Source organism: Protopterus annectens, chromosome 7.part0 (genome assembly GCF_019279795.1).
Source record: "Protopterus annectens isolate FY-2018-M chromosome 7.part0, PAN1.0, whole genome shotgun sequence".
NCBI classification, from domain to species: domain Eukaryota; kingdom Metazoa; phylum Chordata; order Ceratodontiformes; family Protopteridae; genus Protopterus; species Protopterus annectens.
The window spans coordinates 188,652,181-188,664,973 of record NC_056739.1 but is presented as its reverse complement, the minus strand read 5'-3'; the positions used below and the strand labels follow the sequence as shown (position 1 = coordinate 188,664,973).

General features: G+C 43.6%; 1 protein-coding gene across 1 annotated transcript in view; it reads left to right on the top strand.

The window, feature by feature from the left end:
- Positions 1 to 12,793, top strand: part of KDM5B (lysine demethylase 5B) — a 2,307,736-nt gene that overhangs the window by 2,245,034 nt on the left and 49,909 nt on the right. Inside the window, exon 24 of the mRNA XM_044076151.1 lies at positions 11,397 to 11,708. Coding sequence (XP_043932086.1) covers positions 11,397 to 11,708 — 312 coding nt within the window. The remainder of the gene's footprint in view (positions 1 to 11,396; positions 11,709 to 12,793) is intronic.

Below are 12,793 nucleotides of genomic sequence, written 5' to 3'. Positions count from 1 at the left end.
TTGGCCAAGACAACACTGGTATCCATTGCTGAGGAGCATGTCTCAGGGGAGAATGTGGTCAATACCCCTGATGCCTTTGATGTTAACTCAGAACAACTACAACATCATGCACCCAAACCTAAAAACCTTGCAACTGACTGCCTGGAACATCATATAGCAGCAACTAACCCAGACCTATCCCAAAGGGTTAAAGACATTATCCTTGAAGCCCGCAGACCTTCAACCAGAAGGAACTATGCAGGAAAATGGAAAAGATTTGTCATTTGGAGTACTGAAAGAGGAAAAGATGTGTCGAACATAGATATTGCTAACATCCTGGAGTACTTGGCAGAGCTTCTACATACAGGCCTGTCCTATTCCTCCATCAAGATACATGCATCAGCTATTTCAGCAGAATACAGCTTCGATCCACCTGTCTTTTCGCATTCTCTACTCAGGCAGTTCCTCAGAGGGATCAAGAATGTAAAACCTCCTAGGAAACCACCACTACCAGCATGGGACTTGAACTTTGTGCTAGAAAAATTGACACTCCCTCCATTTGAACCAGCAGCAACAGCAGATCTTCAACACCTATCATGGAAAACTGCTTTCCTACTGGCAATTACTTCAGCAAGGAGGGTTTCGGAACTACAGGCCTTAATGGCAGTACAACCCTTCCTAATCTTCCATCAAGACAGGGTGTCCATGAGAACTAATCCTACATTTATGCCTAAGGTGGTATCCAGAGTGTCTTTAAACCAGGCAATCCACCTACCTACCTTCTTTCCCAATCCACAGAACAGGGGGGAAAGACTGCTGCATACCTTGGATGTACATAGACAGTTACGCTACTACCTGGACAGAACCAAAGGTGACAGAAAAACTGACCAGCATTTAGTAGCCTATGCAACAGGAAGGGAAGGAAAAGCAATTTCCAAACAGACAATCTCCAAATGGATAGGAAATTGCATAAGATTCTGTTACTCCTACCACGGAAAACCAATTCCACAGAACATAAGACCTCATTCTACAAGGGCTACAGCCACTACCACAGCTTTCTTACGAGGAGTGGCAACCAAGGACATTATTGAGGCGGCTACTTGGACCTCCGTGCATACATTTGCCAAGCATTATAATTTACCTCTCTACTCTAGATCCCGAGCAGGGTTTGCCACTGCTGTACTGCAAGGGATCCTAACTACACCATAATTCTTCTTCCTCCTCCCCTAGTTGGCTATGGTATTCTACCATTTTGTTATGACTGCAGATGCATCCTTGAAGGACATAGTACAGTTTTGTACCTACCATAAATGTAGATGTCCGAACAGGATAGCATCTGCAGTCAGGATTACCCACCCTCCTTCCCCTCTGTGGTACTCCTAGGGTATTTACCCTCCTAATAGCTAGCTGGGGGGGAGTCTCTTATGGTGTATTTGTTTGTATATATGTACATACATTGTTATTTTTTGTGTTTGCCTTCTACTTTTTTGGAAACATTGGCATTTATCCAAAATTTAGCTTACCAAGAGGGCAACTGGCATCTGGGGCAAGAAACACTGAGGAAAATGGCGTCGGCTGATGCCTTTATACCCGAAGACCAACAGAGATGACGTCGGGTGAAGTGCGACATCAGCCGAAGCCGGACCCAGACTTTGGAATCCGGCCGACCGAAGGGCTGCCTGACGACAGGATAACCCATTTGTTATGACTGCAGATGCTATCCTGTTCGGACATCTACATTTATCGTAGGTACAAAACTGTACTTTTTCTTTCTGACCATGTAGTAGTATGTATGCCTTTGTATAATGCTTGTAATTTATGTATTGCTCAACCATTCTCTTAGGAGTAACTTCATAGATTAACTGTTAGTACTTTGCTCAGTAACGTTTTGTGTAGGCTCCACAGTAGTAGCGTTGCAATAGTTTTATTTGAAATACACAAATGAGATCTCTCACACATTTTGAATCATCCATCCTCAGCCTCTTGCATCTTTCAGATAGTTATGGACTTCACCACCTCCACCCCAAAGACTACAGCACAATTAATGCAATATCTAGCCCTGCAAATACACAGACATATTTTAATCCATGTAGTTGTGGACTGTACTTCCCACCCCAAAGACTACAGCAGAATAAATACAGCATCCAGCTCTGCAAATGTATACAGAGTTGTCTTTTGATCAGTGTAGGGTGAATTTACTTGTTTGTTCTGCTATCATAGTCATGCTCTGAAAATAGTACCAAGTTTGTCTCTTCTTTGCTTGGCCAGTAGTTAGTGGTCTGCTTTTTGACTGTTTTAACTCGAGTCAAAAATAGCCTCCACCGCACCTTAATCCCTCCACTTCCCTCTAACTGATGAGCTACATCCTACTCTTGCTGGTAGCCTGCATTTTCTTAGTTGCTTTATCCAACTACTGCTTTGGTGAGACTCTCCTTGTTTGCCTGTATAGGCAGTTCTGTGTTGATTTGCTTCTTCCCTTTTCCATGCCCTGAACTTTTCACTAACTAATGAATAAACAATGTCTACTCTGTGCGTTACATGCAGATAGCTTTAAAAGTAATTAAGAGCAAGTTATTTTCTCCTTTTTACAAACTTTCGTCCTAACTACATCATTCTGCCTCACACACCTTTGTAGTTCGCGTACTGGTAATACACTTAAGTCTCTTCTTTCACCTCAGTAACTTGTCTATTTCTGTATAACTTTCAGGCTTACAAATATTTCTTTCACCCATGGCAGCTGTACCACCTTCTCAGCCTGTTCCGTTTGCCCCCTCTATGCTCAGGCTAATCTGCAACACCCTACTCCCACCCACTCCTACTTCATCTAAACTTGTACCATTCTGTCCCCCAGCCCCTACAACAGCACAACCAACCAAATTCACTGACTCATCCAACTGGCCTAGCTCCTCAACTTGCAAACTCTTGTCAGGCCCAACTAACTAATTTCTCCCAATCTACTTTCATCAAAAATGGCATCTAACTTCCATCCAGGTAACACTGTCTTCCCCTTCTTGTGTATAATATGCTGCTTCTCCAGTCTGCTCTCAGTTACACTAAGCATACTCACTATTGCCACATCTACCTTACTCTCCTTCCCCAACTGTATTCTCCTAGTCAATAAGCACCCAACCATCAACTACAAAATTGCACAAAAATCTGTCTCCATTAGGAACTCAGGCCATTTCACTTAAAGCTACATCAGAGCAAATGACCAGACCCATATGTCCATATCAGACCCGAGAGATGAATATAAAAAATGGTACAACTTCTCTCACCACACTTCCACTGTGTGGAGACATCCACCCAAACCCTGGGCCATCCCTTAAAACCAACCAAACCCCATCTAACCTGTCAGTATTATAAATATAAAACCCACTAATTCTAACTACAACCTACTGTTAATGCACATAAACTCATGAGCATGTACAACAAAAATCCAGATGTTCACACATGCATTGCTGCACATAACCCAGGCATTCTAATCCCTGAAACTTGGCTAAAACCAAATACTAAAGATGAAGAAATGCTTCTCCCATGATACAATATCGGAAGTGATAGAGTATACAAAAAGTTAGAGGCGTTGCAATATTTTTAATCACACACTAAACATCACCGGATACCTACTGAGTCACCATGATTGTCCTATCACAGAAATATCTATTACCCCCTACATCTGAACAAGCACAAAACTATTTGCTGTGCTGCTGTATGTATTCCACCAGGCAATAACTTTGTCATTCTTGAAGATGACCTTCAGTGGCTTTCCAGTTATGTAAATAAAGAAAATATTATATTTGGTTATATGAATATAGACTGTTTACTTGTAAACACCAACTTCCCTGTCCTTTCTATTAACCTGTTCAGTTTCACTCAAGTAATCAGCTCACCCTCTAGAATGGATTAACACGGCAAAGGGCACTCACTACTATATTGGATTCTTACCACCTCACCCTCAAACATAAACACCTTTGGCTGTCTCCAGGACATCACTGACCATCTCCCCACATTTATTACAAGACAAACTAGTCTCACTCCCAAACATACTCATACCTCTCAACTGTACAGATTTTCACCTCATATTTTTGGTTCGTTTTTCAAAAAATTTTAATTTTCTGGCAAATCATTAAATACTAAAGTTAGAAAATTTGAGCTTCAGACTTCTTAGCCTTTAGAAAATTCATGCTAATGCAAAACCTGTTCTGTCAACTTTCTAAGTTTGTAAGAGCAATATTTAAAACTTGTCCCTATTTTTGGACCTTTGTCCCACTTTTATTTATGACTTTGTCCAGCTTTCTTGATCTAACAGATTGAGAGGTATGCATACAGTATTAAACCAAATACACAGACTTTCTTCTTTTAACAGACAGCTTTATAAACTTCCTCTCCCAATACAATTGTAATACTCCTAAAAAGTACCACTAGAAGATGCCGTTACCCATTTCAGTAAAACATTCCTTACCATACTAAATCTGTTCGCTCCCATAAGAACAAAAAGAACCAAAAGTAACCCTGTTCCATTTATCAAAAAAGAAACCATACTGCTCATGCTAAACAGAGGCAAAGCTTGGAAGACGTGTTATAAAGATGGAACACAACAAAAGTGGCAAAGTTTAACAACTTAAAAATTGAAATAAGAGGTCAAACCAGACAAAATTACATTCTTTCACTCACTGCAAAGCAAACATCACTGTTATCCCAGTCAATTCTGAACAGTCAGAAAAACCCTGGAATTACCCCAGTCAAACAACCACCCCACCTCCTACCAGAAACAAAGACATGGACCCCATAACCATCCAGTTCAGCACACACTTGATTCAGTATGGCCTCTCTCTCCTAGTATCTAGGTAACCCCTCCTATCTCTTTATCCCCACCAACAATATTCACAATTCTCCTGTCTCTTCTTTCCGCCAAATGCCTACCTTAACTATCAAAAATTATCTTCAGAAACTGAAAACCACTGCACCAGCTGCTGACAGACTCCCACCCAGGTACCTTAAGCTAGCTGCTGATTTCCTGGTGTACCCCATGTCAATACTAATAACTAGATCCATCACAGAAAGCTGTGTACTCACTGTCTGGAAAAAAAATCACATACTGTACCACTTCACAAAAGTGTTTCCGCCACAGACCTTTCCAGCTACTGCCCCATTACAATTCTCTTCTTTCTACCTAACTGTTAGAAAGATGATTACATTCCCAACTCATAACCCGTCTCATAAGTAACAAACGACTCAATCCCACACAGCATAGTTTGCCTAGTTTCTCAAAATCAGTAAATATCAGCCTAAACAAGAGTAATCTAATGTTCTCCCTGTTCCTAGATCTGTCAAAAGCATTTGACACAGTATCCCACCAATTCTTAATCAATGAAATATCTTCCCTATCACTGTCTCATTCAGATCTTGCATGGTTCTGTAGCTGTCCCTCCTGCAGACAACATGCCGTAAAATGGAATCAGGACCTGTTCCCCTTTCTCTATTTCTGTTGGTTTAACACAAGGGTTAGATGTTCTTCGTATTTCACTGTTGCAGTCATCACATTTGGGTTATCCCTGCCAGGGTAGCCCTCGGCCAGCCCGAATACAAGAGGCTTAGTATTTCTGCATAAGTTGCTGTGGCTTCAGGGCTGATGTCAGGTCATAGGTAGTATAAAGTAAGGCAGCCAACGCCATTACATCAGTCTTTCTTGCCACGTAGACCGAAGCAGAAGCATTTCGCATGAGTGCCGGTCGGCTGCTACCGAAGTTTTGTCTTCCGAATTAAAGCTGAAGTCTTCTAAAGCTAAGTACCCCATTGAGGATCTTTTTTTCTTGCACTAACTGATGTCAGAAAAAGTTAACAATTGTCTCGCCTGTGGAAAGCAAATACCACACTGAGACTTTCATTCTCACTGCATCACTTGCTTAGGCCCAGACCACAACGTCCCTCACTGTCACTTTTGTGCTTTGTTCAATGCCAGAACTATACATCGTTGGGCCCTTATTGTAGCTAGATATTTTCGCTTGCAGTCCTCTAATTCCGATATGGCTTCAGTAAGCCATCCGACAGCAGATCTTCCGAAAAAAACGTAAGGATAAAGACAGACAGACCACAAAGGTCCAAACCTACCAGCGACGCTTCCATTAAGCTAGTAGTCAGTTCTCCGGTCCTCAGTGAGGCGCTTTCGCAGCCCTTGATTCCTGCTTCTGTGGATTCGCAGGCCGCTACCGAGACCCTTTCAGAGTCTGGTGTGCTGCAAAACTCTTCTTCGACTAAGGATCCTGCGGTTGTCTCAACCTTGGATGGGTCTAGAGCCGCTGAGCAGACACCGGTTTCCGAGGAAGTACTTCGCACTACCAATTCTCGACACAAACCAATGACTTCTTTCGTGCCTACCGTTCTTTAGAAAACTACCAAGTTGCTAAGGCCCATGGTACGAACCACACCCCAAGAAACCGACGACCCAGTCTCAGGCACCTGCTTCCTTTCATCAGTCTCAAATGCTTAAAATGGTGGAAGACCTTATCATGCTGATGAGGGGAGGCAAGAGATCTGTCCCCAGTAATTTTGTCTGAACAGGAGTCTGATGACTCTGATGCATCTGAATATGAAGACATACAACCCCTCTCTGCTTGTAAGGATTCTGATGCAGAGGATTCCATTCCTTCAGCCTCTCCACCCGAGGACATTTCCTTTGGTGAAACCCTTCATATCTTAAGGGAGCATTTTCAGTGGGAATGTCAGGACTACCCTCAGTCTAAAAAGAGACTCAGGGAATTCTTAGATCTTCCACAGTACAGACCTCTGGCCATTCCCCCAGTCCTGGATGTTGTGGAAGATGTTTTCCTGGAATCCAGTTTGACTCCTGATACCCTCCCTCCTGTACCCAGAAAACCTGACTGGTATAGAGTCCCTGACTCTCACAAATTTCTTTTCAAAAATCCTACTTCTGACCCTGATGTAATTTCTCAAGGGCCTAAAAGAATTAAAGCAACCTCTGCTAAGAATCTCACCCCATCAGATAGGGATTTCCCCAACACTAGACAGATGGGGTAAAAAAGTATACATCTCTGCTACTCTTGCTATCAGAGCACTAAATTGCCAGTTCCGTATGCTAAAATTTTCAGCAACATACCATGGAACTCCTCAAACAAAAAGTGTCTTCCTTTCCTGCTTGTGCAAAATCTAAAGAATTACAAGAGTTAATGCATTCTGCGAGTTAAGTGACTAAGCACACCTTGCACTGTGGTTTTGATGCCCTGGAAGTATCTTGCAGGGCAGCAGTCACTGGTTCTGTCCTTAGAAGGCATGCATGACATAAGAAACAGCCCTTGCCAGACCATGTTAAATCTAAATTATTGGATGCACCCTTGCACAAAGACAACTTATTTGGCACTAAGGCAAAGGAGGTCTTAAAAAAGATGGAAGAAAAAGCTAAATCTATGCAGACAGTTAAGGATTTCTTACAGGTCCAGCCATCGAGGTTCAGCAGGCATTGCCCCTCCAAGCACTGGTCCTTTCGTGCTCCCACCAGGTCAGTTCAACCCAGACCCCGGGGAAGCAGACCCGCCAGACATCAGCCACAGGGAATGCAGAGATCAAAACAGTGGAATTCCTCCACTTCAAAACCAGGGAGTTCTAAGCCACCCCCTCATGTAAGAACTCACAATGACTCTCCTCCCTCTGCCCACCTTCACTTACCCCTAGGAGGAAAACTCTCATTTCACACAAGCACCTGGGCTACCATTAGCAATGACCGCTTGGTCCTCAACATAGTGTCCCAGGGATACAAATTTTCTTTCCACACACTTCCAACCCCAAAAGGGTTCCCAGATCTACCGCCAAACCAGTGGGCAGAGGCACAAAAGCAAGTCCTTTCCCTGCCCTCTTTATGAGGGCAATAGAGCACGTTCCTGCAGAACAAAAAGGCCAAGTTTTCTACTCCAGACTATTTCTGGTACTCAAAAAAGAGGGCACCTGGCACCCCATCCTCAATCTATCCATTCTAAACACCTTCCTGGTGATACCAAAATTCAAAATGCTCGCCCTCCAGCACCTTCTACCCATGCTCTCTAAGGATGCTTGGCTAGCCGCCCTAGACCTAAGAGGCCTACCTCCACATTACTATTAGAGAATCATGCAGGAAATATCTCTATTTCAGGGCAGGATATCTGCACTTTCAGTTCTCTGCACTTTCCTTTAGCGTAGCTACTGCTCCCAGAGTTTTCACAAAATGTCTTGCTCCTGCCATTGAGGCAAAGAAATATCCAAATTTACCCATACTTAGACGACTGCCTAATTCAGGCAGACAGTCAAGAAAAGCTGCTCAAGCACCTGGCCTTTGTAAAGTCCCTACTGACCTCCCTAGGGTACACCATCAACGAAAAGAAATCCAAACTAGTACCCACCCAAAGGATTATATTCCTGGGAGCAACCCTGGATACAACATCCCAGATGGCATTCCTTACACCAGAAAAGCAAACTTACCTGACAGCCTACTTCTCTCAACTAGCCACCAGACCCCAGTTATCTGCAAGGAAAATCCTGCAGGCTCTGTGGTTCATGGCATCTTGCATTCTACTCATTCCATATGCCAGACTGCATATGAGGAAACTTCAGTAGTACCTAAAAAGCCTTTGGTGTCAACACACTCAAGACCTGGAAACTCTTATACCAATGATACCTTGCCTAAGGAAAGATTTTCTTTCGTGGGTAGCAGCATGCTCCCACAACAAGGGACTACCTTTCTCACCACCCCCTGCCGCCCAGACCCTCACCACAACTGCATCAGACTATGCCTGGAGTGCACACCTGGACAGCAGGTGCATACAGTGCCAATGGAGACAACAGCAAATCCATCTGCACATCAACCAAAAAAAAAGATGTTAGCTGACCAGCATGCATTGACAGCTTTCAGGTCTCTCTTGTCCCCAGGGGCTCTCCTGAGTAAAACCGATAACACCAATGTGATGTGGTATATCAACAAGCAGGCAGGGACTCTCTCCTACCCTCTGTGCAGGCTGGCCATGACCCTTTGGCACACAGCCTCTGCCATGCAACTCTACCTGTTAGCACAATTCCTGCCATGTTCTCTAAACTCTCTGGCAGGCCACTTAAGCAGAAATCTTCTGGACCCACATGAGTGGCAGCTAGACAAAAGAACTGTCACCCTAATAACTCCAAAATGGGGTATCCCGAAGGTCGACCTCTTTGCCTCCCACATCAGCCATCAGCTCAGCAAGTTCTGCACCAAGGAGCATCACTGCATGGCTTGGAAAGTGGATGCCCTATCCTTCCCCTGGGTCAGTCTATCAGTCTATGCATTTCTTCCTCTAGCTCTCATCACCAGGGTACTGCTGAAAATAAGGGAGGAAAAACCAAGGGCAATTCTTATACCTCCAGACTGGCATTGCCAGCACTGGTGCCCACTGCTGCGCAACCTGTCCCTACTGCCACCATGGCATCTCACTCAGACCCCAACCCTCCTGACCCAGAGGGAAGGAGAATTCATGCATCCCCAATTGCAGACCCTCAGTTTGGCAGCCTTACTTATTCCCTGACTGCTGATCAATCTTGCCAACCTCAGTAAACAGGTTCTAGATGTTATACATTAGGCCAGACGCCCTAGCACTAGAAAGTTTTATGCTGACAAATGGAAAAGGTTCTGCACCTGGATGGCACTAGAAAGTTTTATGCTGACAAATGGAAAAGGTTCTGCACCTGGATTCAGGCTAAGGGAACCGATGTGGCACAGCCCTCCCTACCTCTCATCCTGGATTACCTAGCTGACCTGCTACACAGTGGACTCTCTTTTTCCTCCATTTAAAATTCATGCCTCTGCTAAATTCCACACTTAACACCTTTTCTCTCACCCTCTGATCAAACAATTCCTAAGAGGGGCTAGCAACTTGAGGCTACCCAGAAGAGCACCTACCCCAGCTTGGGACCTTAACTTTGTATTGGAAAAGCTCACCCTGCTCAGCTTCGAACCAGCATCTTCAGCAGAGTTACAATTTTTCTCCTGGAAGACGGCCTTTCTTCTGGCCATCACTTCAGCCTGTGTTGGAAAAGCTCACCCTGCCCCCCTTCGAACCAGCATCTTCAGCAGAGTTAAAATTTCTCTCCTGTAAGACTGCTTTTCTTCTGGCCATCACTTCAGCCAGAAGCGTCTCCGAGCTACAAGCACTCATGGCTGTTGAAAGCCCTTCATCATCTTCCATGCTGACAGGGTTTCCCTCAGGACTAACCCATCCTTCATGCCCAAAGTGGTGTCCAGTGTGGCTCTCAACCAATCCATTCATTTGCCCACCTTTTTCCCTAACCCACAAAACAAGAGGGAAAGGATCCTGCACACACTAGATGTGCACAGACAGCTCAGATTCTATCTAGACAGGAGTAAATCATTCAGAAATTTTGATCAATTACTGGTTAGCTTTGCTGCAGGGGCAGAGGGCAAAGCCATCTTCCACCTATGCAGCTTTCCTCAGAGGATTCCCCACCAGGGACATCCTGGAGGCTGCCACCTGGACATCTGTTCACACTTTCACCAAGCATTACCACAGCCTACAGATAACTGCCAAATCCTGTGATACAGCTAGAGAGTCGCAATACTCCTTTGTTGTCAGACAATGGAACTCCCTGCCTGTCCCACTAAAAGAGGACAGCTATCCATCTGACTTTCAACACAACCTAAAACAGTACCTAGAGTCATCTTTGCTCTGTTCTTGTTCACCCCTTGACTGACGCACACTTTCTCTTTCAGATCGCTAGATTGTCAGCAACTCCTAACTTTCTGTCTCTCCTACCTTGTCCTGTAAATGTAAATAAATCCGATCTATGTTTATAACTGCACTGTATTTTTATTGCTCTTTTGGAGATGGAATTTGTATAGTGTTTTATTCGTAAATGCAACCAGTTAATTATTGTATAACACATTTACAGAAATCAAATCATATTAAGCTTTATCTTGATTGTATTACCCATTGGATGATCCTGAAAATCCCATTTCTAGTATTAAAAAAAGGTTATTTTTTTTCTTTGTAAATTCTTAATTTTCTTTTTTTGTAATTCTAATGGAGCTTTCCTCCCCATGCTTCCTCTGAAAATGGGCTTGAATGCCCAGTCAGACTATCCCTGTAAACAAAAGGCAATAAATAAATTGCACGAGTGTCTCAACTTACATGTTATTTGTGGGTCAGTTAGAGGCACTCTAGGCATCACTGTCTTGCTGCTGTGAACCTTAATGAATATTTTGTCATACTTTTCATTGTTTGAAACGCATTCTACCATTCACTAGTCACTGGTATTGTAATTGAGGTCCAAGTTTACATTTTAAACTTTTTTGCTGTCAGAATTTTATGCTTGAATGTTAGATTTATTGTGTGCTATGGATAAATTACTTTACAATTTTAAACTTTTCTTTCTTTTTTTTCTGTTAGAATGCTTGCTTTACAGTAAAGAAGGACATGTATGTTGTGGACAAAAAGCAGAAGAGATGTTATGAAAAGGATGACGTACTGGGTGAAAAGAAGGAAAACAAAAATTTTAGCACTTCCAAGAGAAAAAAGTTCAAGTTTAATCAGGAGCACTCAAAGGACATCAGTGGTAGAAAGCTGAAAAAGGAGAGAGAAAAGAGACTGAGCGAATCTTTGTCTGTGCTTTCTGATGGTTCTTATTCAGAATTTGAAGACTCAGAGGATGAAGATGCAGTCTGTCCAGCAGAAGGTTGTCTGCAGCCTGAGGGAGATGAGGTTAGTCAGTATATGCACTGTGCACAGCTGGTGGAGCTAGATAGGTTGATGTTCTTAGTATTTCACTGTTGCAGTCATTACATTTGGGTTATCTACCTGCAGGTAGCCCTCAGCCGACCTGAATACCGGTCTGGGATTTCTGTGTCGGATGCTGTCACTTCTTCCCTGATGTCAGGTCGTCAGGGGTGTAAAACATGCAGCTGATGCCATTACATCAGTTTTTCTTGCCGTACGGTGCCCGAAGCAGTAGCAGTTCGCAAGTGCCGGTCGGCCGACTCCTGAAATTTTAATTTTCGAGTTTCGGACCCGAAGTCTTCAAAAAAGATAAGTATCCTGTTGGGGATTCTTTTTCTTGCTCTAACCGATGTCAGTAAAAGTTAACAATTTTCTTACCTGTGGAAAGCAAATACCTCATAGAGATTTTCATTCTTACTGAATCCCCTGTTTAGGCCCAGACCACGACGTCCCTCGCTTTCGGTTTTGTGCCTTGTTCAATGCCCAAAAACTATTCGTCGTTGGGATATTTTTGCAGCCAATTACTTTCGTATTCAATCTGTGTACTCCAAAATGGCTTTGTTAAGCCATCCGACTACCGATCATCCGAAAAAACGTAAAGATAAAAACAGACCGCATAGGTCCAAAACTGCCAACAACGCTTCCATTAAGCTAGTCGCCAGTCCGCCGGTACTCATTGAGGTGCTTTCGCAGCCCCTGATACCCGCTACTTCAGATTCGCAGGCCTCTACTGAGACCCATTCAGAGTCCAGTATGCCACGAGATGCTTCTTCGAATATGGAACCTGCGGATGTGTCTACCTTGGATGGGTCCGGAGCTGCTGTGCAGGCACCGGCTTCTGAGGGTGTATTCAGACCTACAGACACTTATATTAAACAGACGTCCTCTTTTTCATCCAGGCCAAAAACTCGCACTACGCCTAGAAAACCGATGACCAAACCGCAGGCTCAGGCCAATATGCCTAAACAAATGCTTAGAATGGCTGAAGACCTTATTACCTTAATTAGGGGAAGCCAGCCTTCCCCCTCTAAGAGACCTAGAACTGATTTTCTTTCTTAATCTTCTGATCA